A 17,762-nucleotide genomic window follows, 5' to 3' on the forward strand; every position below is an offset into this window, starting at 1 on the left:
GACCCGGTAGCAATACAGCATGAGCGACGCAGACGGATAATGGCGGCACAGGACGAGAAGCAGAGATGGTCAAACATCACACGCGCTTGATCTTCGAGGTGCACACGCCTCAGCTTTTCCGAAAGCTGTTCCATCGAAGTCTGCACACTCAAGAGCATAGCATCGCTCTTGGCATTGTATTCGAGGTAAATCTTGACGTTTGTACGGAGAGTGTCAACTTCGGCGTTGGCGGCCTTCAAGGAGCCTCCGCGTTTTCACGGGCCATGATTTCGGTATCCACTGAACGTACGGCGTCTGCGGGCTCAGTGAGCCCACATCTGACCCTCCAAACGGACAACTCGGTCGGAAAGACCCGTTAGCACGTCAGGAAGAGGATGTACATCCGCGAGAACATCAGCGAAGCCCACCGTGGTCTCAAGCCGACGCTGGTACGAGCATCGCCGTGAAGAGCAAGGCCAAGAGACTATCGGGAGGTTTACGTGACGGCTTAGTGTTACCTATTTGCACGACTGGGAGTGCTTAAATTGCATCCCTATTATTCGTTCAGCGGAGTGTCGAGAACTCGATGCCCTCGTAAAAGGCTTACCCGTGCCTGATGCCCTCCCGCTGTTGGGCCATAGGGTTTCATAACATCTATTAGCTTTGCTGGCGCTAGTAGCGTGATTTCATTTTTACTGGTTGGTCTATATAAGTCGTTTACAAGGTCCGGTGCAAGTGCAGAACTAGGGTCTTCAGGTCCACCCGAACGATCGTTTGCTATCCTATCAGGCGCATTGTTGTGGGAGCTTCCTAACTAGATTTGTAGCTAGAGCTCACGTGGAATTTCCAGCACCACTTGATCTTGAACGTACTGACGGACAAATATACATACGTGCGAAGGCCAACGCGAAGTTTTAGTACGTGGCTTGTCCTTGAACACATCCATGTCATGCAAAAACGTCTTTACCAGCGCCCTAAACTTCGTGCAGGTTGTGCCTAGAGCAGTGGCTACAGTAGGTGCTGCTTCGACAGAGTACACGCACATCGGCTCGATCGCTCTCCAACGCATGTCTGTCGAGTAGGTCATCTTAATCTCCTCTGCGGACAGGAAAGACTCGAATGGAATGTTGATTGTCAGCCATTTGGGTATTCCGGCTAGCAGCTACCTCCAGATGACCTTTAAAGGCAGATAGTTTTGCTGATACGTGATTGGACAAAATATCTACAAAGAAAACTTGACGCGAATTCAGTGTTTCTGAACACTTAAAGAAACTTACATCCCCAACCCTACTGAAGAAAAAGTCCCCTTATGCCAAAAAACTAAAATTCACAATAAAACTGCGCTAACCATGGGACGCCACCCAAAACTACCATAAGGACCCGATATGACAAGACCTCCGATAGATGATATGCCTGGCATACCCCGCCGCCCGTCTCGCGAGACGTAAATCCGGTCATAATAATTTGCGGGGTAATTCAGCTGTGCACCCTGACCTCCGGCAACTCCTCAGAGTAAAATTTAATCTGCGCCCATCGCCGTTCTGCTCACTCGCATTACCTTTGACATACATCAGAAATCATCGACATTTTGTACCTGTGCACTCTTTAAGTTTAGAGCTAAATTTTAGGATGACATATGATACCCTCTTATGGCAGTTTTTGGGCGGCGTCCATGGGTTATTGTGCATTTCAATCATTTCACTTAGCCTGATGCACGATTTATAATAAAAAGAGATCGTTTTATTAAATCGAGGTCAATAAAAAGTACAAATCGATCTAGCTATAATAGACTGGCTGATAAATGGAGCTATAGCAGTCAAATCGACCGCTCGGCATCGATCAACCATCAAATCCACATCGATTTTAAATGGTAAGTTGATCACAGATAAAACAAATCGATGTCTGCCTTTTCCCATCTCTTTTTACGCGTGATTTATACTCCGACCATGCTCGATCTAGGCTAAAAAACGGATGGACATTCCATCTGCAAAGCACAATGAATTATAGTCTTTACTCTTGGAATACAGAAAAAATATTGGTTTCTGAAATCAAGTTTACAAGCCTAAAATTATATTACCTCTTTCCTCTCCCTCCTGATATGGAATACAAAATTAGCAGAAATGACTGCTCTGAGGTGAATAACTAGGATAATATCACTATTGTGTAGCGTGAGAGGTAGGCAAGCAAAATGACTTGCTGCTTGCATCTTTCCTACCTGCTTGGCTCATCTCGCACCGCTCTCTGCATCTTTCTAACCCCCTGTTCACTTTTACTGTATCCGACACGCCTGTTGAATATGCTCGAATATGCAACTTTGCGATCGACTTAAGGTGCTCCTAAATATCCGCAAGAATAGAGCTGGCGTCATTCTCTGCTTCGCTGAACATTGGTGAGCATGTAGCGGGTTGACTTAGATTCCTTTGGTGGCAATAGCTTGGAAAATCGAAGAATGGGGGAGACCCGAGAGGACCGCAAACGCAAGGAATGGAATGGATGGTAGCGTGCTCTGTAAATGTACAGTGTACCATTTCGGAAATACACCTGGCCGTGCCAAGAATACCCTTTGCTAGGAATAACATGTTGGTTCCCGGCGTTACTAGACTCTTCTGTTTTGCTAAAAATTACAGAAACAGTACCGTACCCTAATGTGTTTATATTTATCAATATTCGATGGCTCAATTGTATCTCAATTTGAGATGATCACGATTCACCACTGACGAGGTACAGCACTCTGCTGCAGCACAATGTGCTGTACGTGTATTAGTGCACCCTGCTATTAATAATACATGAATCATCGTAATGCAGCGCTTTGAAGTAATATACGTGTAGCAAGTGAAGCTTTTTGCTAGACCCCACACCGAAGGGTTATTAATAAAACCAAACTTGAACCACGCGCGCAGGGTACCTAATGCGAGCGCAGCGAGCACGCCTGGCAGGCGGCCTGCGGTTTTCAGAGCCTGTGCGGAACACGCAAATGCAAACTAGTCCCGATCATGACTAGATACAAGCGAGGCTTTAACCTCCATGTGGTGGATGTTTCAGGGGTTACTACAGTATACCCCTGAGTATACTATCTTGAACATTGCTCTTCATGTACTAATAGTGAGTAAAACTGAGCGGATTTCATGTCTCTGTACATGTACTAGCACATCAAATTTATGCTTCCGGGCTCGAACTGGATTTACAGTACCGGTACAGTCATGCAACCTCAGCAGTGCACCAACAATTCGTACCTGTCCTGTGCATCATCAATTTGTTCCGCGGAATTTAAATTAGGTAAATGAGGCGAACATTCTTCGCGATTTTGATTCTTGCGGCTGTATTATCGGCAGCTGCGGCGTCGACGACAGCCATACGCGATTCCCGCGGTCTCACCAGGAGACGGCTTCGAGCTGCTGCGCTGACAATCGAAGACGACAAAGAAGATCGAGCGCTCCCAACGTCCGCATTAACAAACGCAGCTAAGTCTGTGACATCAAAGCTCACGGGGTACGCCCAACTTCCAGTGTGGTTAATAACGAAAAAGTCACCGAAAGAAGTCTTCAACCTACTGAAACTTCACGAAGCAGGGTCCAATTTGTTCAAGAACCCACGATGGAAAACTTGGGTCACTTATGTGAGCAAATTCGACAAGACCAATCCGGAACAAACAATGGCCTCCGTGTTAACGCTTCGCTACGGTGACGACGTATTAGCTGAGATGCTCGCGGCGGCGAAGATGAGCCGCAAGACGAAGAGCATTGCGAATAAACTTGAGGCCGCACAAGTGAACAATTGGATGGCCACAGGACAGTCGACCGATGAAGTGTTTAAACTGCTTAAACTCCATCTCGCAGGGGACGACCTTTTCGCTAGGACACAGTTGAGCACGTGGATCACCTTCATGAAGCGATTTAACAAGGACTTCGCAGACGAATCCACGACCTTGCTATCAACACTGTCCAAGCACTATAAGGACGGAGATCTGGCTCGCATTGCCCACAAGGCTTTGTTGATCGACAGCTCTAAGAAAATGGCTAATGATTTCCAGATCTTGCAGTTTGGCAAGTGGGCAAGTGAGGAGAAGACGCCAAGTGCTGTCGCGCACCTCCTAGTTTCGTCTAGAACTGTACCCGGAAGCGCTACCAGTCAACGAACCACACAGCTCGAAAAGGAAATCGTCGAAAACTACAAACGCTTTAATGCTGCATACACTTCGAGCCTACCGTAAATAGACTCCGTTTGTACATCTATCAAGCGTGGTACTTCGATTATCAGCTCGCTTGTGATATATATTATTAGGGGGAGTCGACATTAAAAAATGGTCCAAAAAAAATAAGCATAGACGTATCCAATTTGTAAGCGGGGGAGTGCACATTTACTGAGTAAGCTCAAATTCGCACTTAAAAGAGACTATTTGCATTTTAAAGCAACGACCCGCACATACACTGCTGGGGCGCCGACACAGGCGCGTGCCCTGGTGCACGGGCGCAGCCATTCCTTCATTTCCAATCCGGTCTGGTCGGTGGGAAGGAGGATTATTTAGGAAATAAAAGGGCTAGCCCATAAGGCACCTCCGGAGGTGGCTTACTTCGAAAGTGAGCAGGATATTGTCAAAAAGCGTAACCCGGAGAAAATTTTGAGCCCTTTTTTTTGCAATGTCCGACTCCCCCAATTACTACTGAAAGAGTCAAGACACTATTGTATGGGCCAGTACCAAACTTCGCCTTTGGTTTGCTCCTGGACGATGGTGACGTTCCAAATAGGATAGTTATTGTACTCGTCATTGAACGTTGGACCAGATTTTTTTGAGTCCCGTTACTGCAACCTCATTACGACAAAACGACAGGTCTTGCAGCAACCTATTAGCCTACCGTAACACAAGGCGTAATTTATTTTAGGGCTTTTTTCTTTTGAGAAATAAAATACCGGAACTGTGAAAGTTCCATAAGCCATTTAACAAATACCACAGTTGCCCAAGATGAATAGCGGCTGTTGGCGCACACAAAAAATGGACCAAGGCAGCGGCAAACACTTCGACGGCATTTGCTCCGATCAACTGCCACCGCCACTGCCCCCCCCCAACGCTACAGTCACGAAGTAATGAAGGCACCACTCTCTCGCGCACTCGAAAGGCTATGGTTTGCAAGCAAATACTGCGCTCTCGCCTCCAGAATATTAAGCTGATAGAAGAAAAGCTGGAGAAAATCTCACAGTATTATCTAGAGCTTATGAATGAACGAGACGAGTTGGCTCTGATGATAGCTCACGAGTAGGAGCAGACTATCCGCCTTGCCGCCGCTGCTGGAGTACCTACGCATGAAACAGGCTACGTGATGTCGTTCTCAGTGGCTCTCGTACAGTGCTGCGAAACTCTATTAGAACATATTTAAATCAGCATAACACAAAACTCACAGGAAGAAGACGAGGCAACGTAACTACTTAAAAAGTCGATACCATTTGGCGAAGGCAACTGCTCGTGCTAATGTTTTATGGTCGCAAGTAACTCCAAGTCAGTCGCCTCTATCTCCTTAGCAATTTGGTTTGCTACAGTGTTAACGTCTGGTTGCATAACTATCCTCCACATGATACGTAGCCGCATAATTGCGATATCGTCCTTTGTAACGACACCTTGTGCAAGCGGGAAGCTGCCCTTTAACACGGAAAACACTTGGGCTATAGTCAAGACACCACACGAAGTTCCATCGGGCTGCTTTGGCGACATTAACCATACTTTACGGTTCTCCACTGGGTAATCTTCATTCGGCATGGTTTTATCATGCCACTCTTTCAAAAATGGCACAACCGTAGACGTGTAAGTCGCTTCCATCGTATCGCTATACGAAGATCCGCACATTGGCTCGTAGTAGTAGGGTGTAAAGCACGGATCTTATCTTCTGTAAGCAATAGCGACAATGACGACACCCCAATGGATGTTGCTTAAATGCAGAGGCAACACAAGGTAGTGGAAGCTTAAAATCCGTGACTGTGGTGGTTTCGGACAGCCCATATTTGGAGAAAATGAATCCAATGCGTAACAATCTCCCAGCCCATCACAGATGCATCGAACACTGAAATTGATAATGCCATCAGAGAGCATTATGTCACGCGCAAGCATTCCAACGAGCGTGTCGACCTTAACGGCGCCTTCACCACTGGATAGTCGGAAATTAGAACTCAAACAAGCACCCTCTAGCTGTACCACCACTTCGTTTGCCAGCTCCTGATGTTTTTCCCCGCCGACAGTTAGAATATGTCGTCCGAATCAGTCTCCGCTTTAAACAACTCGGGTTGCAAGGATATTGTCGTTTGCAGCCATTCCATGCCAGCTCTCCATGCGTTGGCTGTTTTTACCACGTTGTAAAACTCCGACATTTTGAAGACGGCTTCACTGTTGTAACGGATTTGTACAGCAGCCAACAACATTGTAGAAGCAAGTCAGTCATATCAACACACCGAGCAACACACCGGGCAACTCAACAAGCAACACAACAAAAGCGTACCTTGTAAATCGTGGCGTTCCACCAGGAAATTATGCAATAATTGCTTCGGTGTTGCTGTCCTGGTGCTCAACCACGGGGTTGAAACACTTCGACCTGGGTCGCTTCTTCCGTTCTGCTTCAATGAACGCTTTCAGCTTGATTACTAGCGGTTTAGAAATCACAAAGTTATAGACGTAGTCCTTGGGAGACACAGACTCTCGACAGCTGTGTGCAACACGTGCATTCATGAAATCGTCGTCCAAGATCGTTGGGTAACCTGCCAAGATCTCGCTGACATGATTCCGGTCGGAAGTATTTGTTGCCCACACGATGACGCGAGACACAGATGGTACATGTTTATCCGGTAGCGTAATAACGGCTAGCTTATTAGGCTTTGCGAGTTTTTCCAGCCGAGCTTGCTTTAGTGTTTTTTTTGCTGGTTGCTTTGTAGTTTGGGTTTTGGAATACGTAGCACTTACAGACGACCTCCTTGTGTTCCAACTTTTTTCGATCTTTTCTTGGTCGCTTCTGCCTTTATTGCAGCTTTTGGGGGGTAATCGATTTTCACACTGGGTGGTGCTTCCGTAGATTTTACCGTGACCGCGGCTTTTGTCGGGTAATACTTCGTTAATCCGGGCGTCACGCCAGGATTCGCCGAAGTAAAAAAGGTGGCGAAGTCAATGTTACTGGATGGAGCTGTTTCATTCCGTGAGGTTGAACTACCAAGCTCACTTCTCTGCGACCACCCGGCCCTTGTAGGTTGTTTTTGCAGATCGAACTCACGTTTCTCCATTTCACGAATGAAATTCATAGTTTCAATGAGATCTGCTGGTGTTATGTCAGACGTAGTGTCAATAGCATCCAAGTCTTCTCCTGATCCGTCTTCATCTGGCACTGTTGTAGCGTCTGATGTTTGCTCTTCGGCTGATCCAACATCGTGTAGACCTTTGTTAACTATTGTTTTCCAGGCCTTCAGGGCGGAGTAGAATGCTGGACTCGACAATTCCGCTAAATGTTCCATCACAGGTTCAAACACAGCTTTTGCATAGCAGTATTTCTCTTCTGATGACAGAACAACAACGTTGGCACGCTCTCGGCGCCGCATCTCTACATATACGACACGGCGTTAAGGCTTACGCTGGGCTCCGCCGCCAATTTGATCATGGTTTTCTTCAGTTGAGTCATGGGTTGCTTCTTGTGTTGCGGAATAATGATAGGTCGCTTCGATCATCTCGACCGAATCAAGTTGTGTTTCGACCGCATCCGATCCCGCTTTCTTTTGAGTCAAACCATCATGTTCATAAGCTACACCTGCTACTTTCATCGAGGTTGAAGCGATGATATACCATCTCTGAAATCCTTCTCCAGCTCCACCATCGCCATCATATCCCAGCGTGCGTGAACAGTCATGGCAGCTAGATACTTGAAACGATGGACATGCTCAGCAAAATACATCAAGTGCTGACATGGTAGGTTGTAACTGCAATAGAATGAGCACGAACAAGTTCACTCGAAATCGTTACATTCATATGTGTACCCATTGGATCTCATCTTCCACATACCAGCCCCACCTTTTTTCTTTGTGCACGTAGTGTCCATCGAATAAACCATAAACTAGTCCCATTGAGAGCGTACTTTAGCCAATGAATCGTGGATTAAGGGCTTAGCAATGATACTTAGAAAGTCTGGAACAGTTCCCGGTAGACGAGAGGTAGATGCATGCTTTCCCATAGTAGCAAGAACCTGGCGAACGATTGTTCTTTGATGTGCCAGAAGCCCGCTGATTGTCGCGTCGAGTCGCGGTCTTTCGCCCAGAAGAAGTTTTACCTGGTTCCAATTTGATTCGATTCGATTGGTAGTGGTATTACCAGCTGAGAAAAATTTACTTCGTACGTGATTTGCCCACATTGACACGCACGTTTTCCAGTTTGCCGAGAAGTATTCTTTGCTCAAAACTTTCGTGAACTCAGCCAGCTCTAAATCGAAGCTCCTCCGACTTGCACTGAAAGTACATTCGAAACACCACCCAATGTCATATTCAGCAACACACGAAGCAACCCAGTGAGTCAGCAACATAAAGAGCAACACAGTCAGTCAGCAACATAAGAAGCAACACAACATATCAGTGAGCTGCTCCGTACCAATAGACGAACTTTGCGAACGCAGCTTCCATCGTTTCCCGCTGTGCCATCTTCAGGTTAAATTTTGGTCTTCTGCAACCTTTCTTCCAGTACGTGAGCGCGTGGAACTGACATAAAAGTACTTTGGTGTGAGGGAACGCCTTTTCCAGCACGCGCCATTCCACAAAGTCTTTGTCGATAGCAATTGTCTGGATTCGCTTCCAAAATGGGTTGTGGCGCTTGAAAAACTCAACAATGTACTCCATCGTAACAGCCTTTTGATCTAGTGCAAGAAAATCAATAATCGGGATGCCTCTTCCAGTAGCTGACGTAACTAACAAGCTCCCTGTGTACAATTCATTCATATAAATTGTTAGTTGTTGCTAGACGAAATGAATAATAATTTGTAAATATCATACTAACCCAAATGATACCCCAAATTGTTGGTACCGTGCGTCCAGTCCATTACCAAACTGTCGCCCCACTGCTCGAAGCATGTCTTCTGAAGCGATGTCTGCATAGCTATGACACAAGCAATCCCCATCTGATCTTGCACAAGAAGAACGTCGTTGTTGTCCTCCCCCACAAATGTATCCAGGAGCACCCTGGTCCGCTCCACTGTTGTAGATCCCAACACTTCTTGCAAAATGTTTCTAGTCTGCTGTGAAGTCAGAACCATATCTGTTAAAGCAAAAATAAAAAAAACAATGTTAATTTAAATTGATAAAAAAAACTTTGGCTGACACATCCTCGTCACGGTCACCAGAAGCACCCATCAAGCTTATCAGAAAGATATCAGTTGATATCTGCAGTGCTGGCCTTCATGTCTGCCAAAAGTCCGAGGTCTTCTCGAACCTTGGACGACAGAGGCATCGACTTAGCTCCGCGGTACGAATCGTAAATAGTCTTGCTAGTTTTTGTGGTTGTGCTTCGAGATCTACAGAAAACCATAATATGATAAGTCGGTGCTCACAAACGAAGCACATAATGTCAAACATTCTTACCTTCGAGTCCAATTGAACGGCGACTTCCCATTTGGCAACCCCTTTCTTTACAACTTTTGCTGATCGAATCGTAAAGCTTGCCTCACACCCGGTGTACCTCCACCCATGGTCTCGTTGACCTTCCCCACGTGGTGCTTGCATTACTCCGTGCGTACACTGCATCTGCTTAAAACTGTGCGATAGACGCTCCGGAATGGGTAGAGCTCCGGGGCGGCTAAGCAACACGAAAACAACACAACAATCAAAATCGAATAATAAAAGCGTTAGCATATCCTTTTAAAACACCACTCGTCAAACCCACTTGAAGATTACCTGTTGTGCTTCTCCCGAGTTTCAGAGCTTCGAATACGGTAGTGCAGAAAAAAATCTGCCTCGTATCTTTCGAGTGCTGTCTGAAACTCAGTCCAGTTGTTGAATGTCTTGACTGGAAGCTCTGGCACAAAGTTATCCACAGGTTTATGCGCTTTCAGCATCTTCTTTCGCTCTTTTCACGTTTTAGTCTTTCGTTGAGGTAGGCGCCGTCCCGTCGACAGTCTGAGAGGAAGTAGCATGGTGAGGATGTCCCCCATAATTAAACTTGGAACGCTTGGGTGGAAACGCAGTTGTTACTGCGTCATCACAATTCGAATCTTCGTACTCCGTTCGAGACGTTTTCTTTTGCGGTTTTGACTTCGACCTCGCAGTTGACTGACAACTTGTTCTGGCGTTGCATGTAGCAGCTTCAGCTTCGGCGTTCTGTCGGGTGATTGTCACTTACTGGCGAGCCGCATCTTTAATATCAACAGCAACAAAAAGTTAGCAACATTACAAAACAGCACACATAGCAACACAATGGAGCAGCACAGCAAGCAACGTACCAAGGCTGCCTTGACTAGCAGGTCTTGTTTCGACAGGTGCCGTAGTTCGTGAGTGTACGCCGTCTGCGTTTGCGGTCTCTGTCGCTACATCTCCGTCTACTGCGGCGTCTGCGCTAGCGGCTTCTCCGTCTGCACCTGCGTCGTAGACCTCGTCCTCGTTCACCAGACCCTCCATGTCAGCATCGTCATTCATTACATCTGCTTGGGTGGCGAACGGGTCATCGATATATATATCATCGTCCACAGGGTCCGTGGTGAACCCTTGAGCAGCGCGGACGTAGTCGACTGGCTTGTGGTATCGCAAATCAGCACGACGTTCTATAAACAAATAAAATATCGTCAGGTGGTGGAAGCAGCACGAGTACCACGATGACTTGAGCCCGTACCTCCATCTGTAGAGCCGTCTTCTCCTAGCCCTGGCGCTCCCTTTGCCGACATCCTCGCCGGGGCTGCGGCCGCTGCTGATTCCTCCCGCTTTCTTTACTTTAAAACGAGGGGACCGTGGGATCCGTACTTACTCGAACAAAGTAAGAAATTCGTATTTACTCGAACTTAGCTATCACAACATTTAAAAATCCGGTTTTTTTATTTTTTACGTAATATAAACCATGGTAAATTACCCAGCAACCCATGAGCGTCGTAGGCTGCTCTCAGCACTTTGTCGTGTAATCGTAGATAGGTTGCAGTAGCGACCCCCGATTATTTTAACATGCCATTTAAATTTGCGAAACTCCTCGAGTTGGCACCCCCAAAAGAGAACAAGGATCTAACGAAAGTGTTCCTTAGCATCTCGTGCATCTAGTGAGCTATTTGCGTCCTTTATTAACATGTCCGAGCCAAGCACCTCGCAGCAAGAGCTGACGCCAGGCCAGAAAGATTACGTAGTACGGGTGCTTTGACTTCATGTCCAAAGCCAAGGAAGATGGCCTCTTCAGAGGGCAGCTAACTCGGGACCTGGTAGCTGAGTGACTACCGATAGCACACAACACTGTTGCGACTGTGACGAGCACCTACAGAGCCGACAATAAGACCAAGTTTGAGGTGCACATCAGCAATTTAACGGTGCATGTTCCTTATCAGCTATTTTAACGTGAACCTCTATTATTTTATATGTGAACTCAACGCGGAAGGAAGCGTGATTACGATCCAGAATAAGATGCCTGCTTAAATACAAACATTTGCTTTTTTCTTGCACTCAAATCGTTACAATCGTAATCGGATTTGCTGCTGTTCAGTTGCGTACTTTCTTGTACTTTCTTGCGCAAAATCCATGTGGTTTTGAGCATTGCCCAATCAGATGACCGCCTCAAAGGCAGCCCGTTTCCCCGTAATCCTGGGGTATCTAGAAAGAGTTTTAACATAGTCTAGTAGCGCAAAAACGACTGCGAATCAGCTAATTCTGACCACTTATTTGAAATCTACGCCTGATTTTACCCCTTATATATAACTGCTGCTATAGGATTTGGGTTATTGAATCCTCATAACAGATAGCTACATTCTGGTCCAAGGACTTGTGACGAGTACATAGATAGAAAGGGCAACTTTCAACGTAGAATCCGATTTTGCAGTCAGATTTGCTTAATTTGGACTTATAATAGGTGAAAACGTAGCTAGAAAAACATGGATCACAAAAGCTTAAAAGTTTGGGTAAAGGGTTCAAAAAGGGTTGGCAAAACGTCGGACCAATTACAAGGTTGTTATTGGCTCAATAGTAAAAAAAAAAAAAGCTAAATGGCGCGTTGGTTAAATTGGGGAAAGACTAAATTGATCAGCTCAAACACTACAAATCCCAGTTGAACTTTTAGTACAATATTTAAAAAGTTATCATATTTTCTGAATCGTCTACCACCGATATTAACATAAAGTTAGACGACTAACTGATATATATCGTTAATAAAGCACATGACCACAGACCTCGACGGAAAGACGCCTACAAATTCCGCAGGATTATGATGTCAATTCACGGCGATGGGAGTAATCCACAGATGCGCACACTCCGTCCACAACGTCTTGTAAAAATAAACAGCTCATTGAATAAATTCACAGCAAGACAAAGCAATCCACGAGATGTTGGACCCTTAGCTGGCTCTATTTTAAGCCAATCACTTCTTGAACAGGTGTCACACCATGATTGGCTATAAATCGACAATGTTCCCCTTCCGAACGTATTTCAACAGCAATCCCTCGTGCAGCTACCTCACATTCTACACGCTGAGCAAGCCCACCGCGCTTTTCTCTCTTTCAAGCCATACTTGATTATCATTGTACAAACCTCGAGTGCATCTGCATCCTGTGGACTGTACTCTCTCCCCTGCGTTGGTTCTACCAAGCTGTTACGGATAAATTGCGTTTTCCTTCACCCTCGGTTGAGAGGAAACTAATCGTGTTTCTGTCGTAGATGCACTCTATAATGGGTAAAGCACTCCGGGAAATGCTACACCGCCAGGTGACGGAGGTTGAAGAGCAGCGCATACTAGAATATAAAAGAATGTAAAGAGGCACACCGCTTCAGTCAGCAACACGGCAAGCTTCACACTGTGTACAGAATTTTCACTCACACCATGTGTGTGTTTGCGTGTGTCGCACCATTGAAGTGCCTGTCGAAGTACAAAAAGCCTCATTGGTAGTAGTAGCAGCTTGGCAATTATTTACGAGCTCGATTTCCATGCAGTGAGAGGCAATAATCGCCCTACTGGGCGTCTAGCATTTGAGCAGCGTGAACCGCACAGTAAATGGTCCGAAGCCTGCACCTATTTGGAATGCGCTCTCTGTAGGCACTCCAGAGGATAGAATACCGCATCTCAACAAGGTGCAAGACTTTGTGACGTAATACCGGAAGACCGACTTGAACAACACATACGAATTGGAGATGTGGAGAAAATAATTAGACCAAAAGCCTGCACCAGACTAGCAGGAGATAGCACAACGTTTTCGTGTTCGTGTGACATGGATTCACATAGACGGTACCAACAGCAACGTGTTTTTTCACGCTCCTAATGGAAGTATGTAGTCTGTTCGATTTTAGGAGAAACCCGAAGCTAGCGACCAGCTCGGGTGTCGTGCAGTAACATTGCATCATCAGAGCCTTCTCGCCGAATCATCGTCTAGTGACGCGTTTGACGATTGTGTATTTGACATTTAAAAAAAGACCCCTAAATGTTTCGCAAGACCGAAGAATAAACTGAGGAAGTTATGGATGTTACTGTGCGGCTCGGCGCAAACGAGGCTAGAATGGTACGTGACGAGTAGACCGAAGCAGGCTTGGCAGTACATACGATCAGAAGAGGCTACCTGTTCAAATACCTTTTCACACAGCATTCGATACAACATGTTTAACCCTTTGAGACAGAAGCCTCGGGCTTATAAAATTGGATGCTTTTCATAATTTGTTGATGACGTGGTTTCCAGTACACGAAATCGATATGAAGCGATCGCCAAAACATTTTACCTGGGCTTGAACTTGGTTTTCTAATTATTCAGGCTTAGTACATAACACCGTCATATGTTACATCCTCCGCTCGAGAGCTGTGTCAATATATACGTGTGCTTCGGCACTGACCACCATGGAAAACGGATGGTTATCAATCGAAAACGGCATAACAAGAGGAAGGCGTTGGAGGATCAGATCGCGGACGAAGTAAGTCAAAACGTGGGCGGCCTAGTCTAACGGTCCTGCATTAGCGTTAGAGTAAATATCAGTGGCTCGTCGCAATAGTAGCTGGCACTAGACATTCGTAGTGGATGGGAGCAGTAATTTAAGCTGGTTTTGAAAGCAGATATCGATATACTGACTATTTTACAGATGAAGCGTCGAGATGACGTACATTGTATGACTGTTGTTCTAGCAGCTCTCACTTAAGAATCGACATTTGTTTTTTTGTGGACCACATTACCATTTGATTGGCTAAAACTATTGTAGAGCTAGATGCAAATCAAAGACAGTAAATCCTCGCTGTATCTGCAGTAAATACTTGGCCCAAGTTCCCCGCCAGTCACCAAAGTTCCCACCAATAGTCAGCACAATGGCTCGCCAGCTCAACCAGCCCAGCCTCACGCCCAAGAAGATGGCAATCCTCCTCTGTCTTTCCGGTAAGGCCTAAAGGGGGGTACTGCCCTATGGAGACAAGGCGGCTGCGACTCGTGCCTTCTTGTGTCGTCGCGAGACTATTTTAGCTGTTTGGGCCAAGAGAGATACCCTCAGAGGCTCTACTCGCGCGACTTCGCCGCCGCTTGAAAGGGCTGCGATACCCTGACATTGCTACCAGAGTGGAAAAGGTGCCCAGACGCAACGGAGTCTCTCCAGCGCCGTAGGGGTACCCCGCACTACAATCCTGCGATATCTGAAGGGCGAAGGCTTTCTTCGGTGAAACCTTGTTTGACAGCTGCTCATAAGCAGCGCCGCCTCGAGTTTGCATTAGAGCACGTCCGTGAACTACCAGGCATACATAAATTGTATTATTTTAATTATTAATGTATTTTTAGGACTCAGACAACCTCGGTTTGTTGATATCTACAACGTTGTATTGTCAATTCCAGTGAAAATTGGATACCGAGGGTGATTGACGGATAGTCTGAAAAATCAACACTTAGAAATGATTGGTCAAAACTCACCAGCTGCAACTTAGGTTGAACCACAAGCTGATATTGATGCGAAGTAGCGTCCGCTGGGGATGCTGGTATCTGCTGCTCAGGTTGACCAACAGGAGATGCAGCTCGGGGTGATGTTCGACGTCGTGTGGAACGTGGAGTCCGCGGCTGTCTAGCTGTACCAGGGGCTGGAGAAGGTCGAGCTTGAGCTGATTCACCAGGTGATCTTGCTGCTCCAAGAAGTGACGCTCGTTGGGCTGCGGATGACACTGGACCCGGGGTTGAGTATGCCCTAGTCGTCGTCGCTGGCAGTGCTTCTCGGTCTGGAGGTGTACGCCGTCGTATTGGACCTGGGTGGGGCGGTGTAGTCTCCGTTGGCGTCCGAGTACGCTCCGGATATGGAGATACACGGGCCGAATGTGGCGATACACGTGTTCGACCACCACAGCGTGCACCATCAGCTGATGCAGCACCCGCTGGTGGGGGTCCTCTTGCGCTACCAGGCGAGACGTTAGATCGGAGATCCATTACCGTTTGCTGACACGGGAAACGTTGCCGATGCGCTCTGCTCTGAGCTTGCAGTGTGTGGAAACCTGTCGCATGTAATGTTTCCGTATGATGTATGGTAGGATGACCGATTTCATAGGCCATTCAGCGCGGGTGATTAATAAATCAGGCAGTCAAGTTTTGAGTAGAAAGCACAATACATATCGACGAAAAATGGTTTAACATGTACAAGGGCTCAACCCATTATTATATGTATTCCACAGAATCGCTACCGCATCATACATTCGCTAGCAAGAAATACATCGGTAAGGTTATGTTTTTAGCAGCAGTAGCCAGGCCACGCTACGATTATCATCGTCGTACCTATTTTGATGGCCAAATCGGAATTTGGCCGATAGTTGAGCGTGTACAAGCTCAGCAAACGTCCGTCAACCGAATGGCTGGAGTCTGGGATACCAAAAACATCTCGATGACATCAGATGAGTGTTCAAAAATGCTTATCAATAAGGTTTTCCCTGCAATTCGGGCAGTGTGACCAGGTATGTAATTGCTTTCTGCGCGCTTACTTATTTTAATCTTAACTTTTTTAAAAATTAAATTAGGCTGTAAGCGTCGTCGTAGCCGTGTCCAACATGACAATGCTAGTCCACACGCCGCAGCGGCTAGGCTCATCGTGCTTTAAGCTGCTGAAGAGGATGACCGGGGCATCCGAATGGAGTTCCAGCCTCCTAAATCACCCGATATGAACGTCTTGGATCTTGGAGTCCTCAATGCTCTTCTATATGTGCAGTAGCGACAGCCCACACATGACATTGATGGCCTAATCGGTGTTGTGATGGCCACAATTCAGCTACCACCAAGTCGTACGTTGGACAAGTGTTTCGTTACACTACAAAACAATTATGAAGTGTATTTTAATGCACGGAGGCGACAACAACTTCCGCCTGCTGCGTGTGAGCAAGCTGTACATTAAGAATGGCGTTATTCCGAGCTCAATAGTGTGCGACCCGATTGGTTTCGCTAAAGGTCGAGCACTGTTGAAGCAGCTTAAATGATGCTTAAACCGTTGGTTTTTACAACATAAATATTAGTGTTAAATCGCCATTTGTTGTGATTGGTTGTTATTACAGCTGTTAATTGAGGTATCAGCGTAACAACTAAAAAAACCTATTTTTTTTCGTCGCTGAAACGATGCTTCTGAATAGTTTTTACAAGCTGGTTAAATGTTCCGTATCAGCACCGATTAAAAGATTCTGTAAATATCCTTTTCGCGTAATATCGCTAAAAATTGATACCACTGCGAAAAAACAAATAATGGGTAGGATTCGAGGCTGTGAATGGGCCGTATTATATAGCCCCTGAACGGCTTATGGACAAAGTAAACATATAGTGAGAGAGCCCTGATCACCAGCTTTCTTTTTAAGGTATAAATTGGCTGAATACGTTAGCTGAAGCAGAAGCTACATCGGCTGGAGTCAAATGTCGATTCTTAAGTCGACCAGAGTGGTATACCGTTGCATGTAGCTCAGTAGCAGTGATGGACGGTCGTAGCAGTATTACCGATGATTAAGTATGTATGACAGTCTAGTTACATATACGCTTTATATCTCAATTGCTAATAAACTCGTTTGGCTACTGTATCATAGATTAATGGAGATGGCGGTACCCCATAACAATAGAACTTGTTGTCACTCGAATTTCGTCACTGACGACGGCTCCTGGAGCCGACAACAACATCGTTGAGCGTGTTCATTATCATCTCCGCTCCTACGTATATCTCACTCCTAGCGTAAACAGGACTTCGTCATTAATATAGTACCTACGGTTTGTGTGTCGACTTTGTTCGCAAGCGAGACAATGTTAAATGACTTAAGCAAAACATATTACCGTCTATAATGAGGGTAGTAGAAAGGCTGAATGCATCTGACAACATAAGTTCCATTCCGGAAATGTTGATCTGCTCCTGAATGCCGTCGGCATCAGCACCGCCAAGGTGACGAAACTGACCCAGCCATAGCAGCAAGCATCGCGTACCTTACGCCCTACTTTTGATACCTTGTAGATTGAGCATTACGTGAAATCCACTCGAAACCACCGCAGATTAATGTGAGCCCAACACTGTTTCACAATAAGTCGGTGCCGGTTATACTTCAGTTTCATATTAAACAGGCCTATGTTATTGAAAATCCACCTCACTTTCATTGAAAATCCACCTCACTTTTAGAATAAACCGTTACGAGTTATTGT

General features: G+C 46.0%; 1 protein-coding gene across 1 annotated transcript; it reads left to right on the forward strand.

The window, feature by feature from the left end:
• Positions 1–3,259: 3,259 nt before the first annotated feature.
• On the forward strand, positions 3,260–4,189 carry PITG_16845 (secreted RxLR effector peptide protein, putative; the record flags this gene model as incomplete). The annotated part of the gene is made up of 1 exon (XM_002897238.1): positions 3,260–4,189. The coding sequence occupies one exon, from the start codon at positions 3,260–3,262 to the stop codon at positions 4,187–4,189; it is 930 nt and encodes a 309-aa protein (XP_002897284.1).
• Positions 4,190–17,762: the final 13,573 nt, after the last annotated feature.

The sequence above is a fragment of the Phytophthora infestans genome, genomic scaffold, assembly GCF_000142945.1.
Source record: "Phytophthora infestans T30-4 supercont1.46 genomic scaffold, whole genome shotgun sequence".
Taxonomy (NCBI): domain Eukaryota; phylum Oomycota; class Peronosporomycetes; order Peronosporales; family Peronosporaceae; genus Phytophthora; species Phytophthora infestans.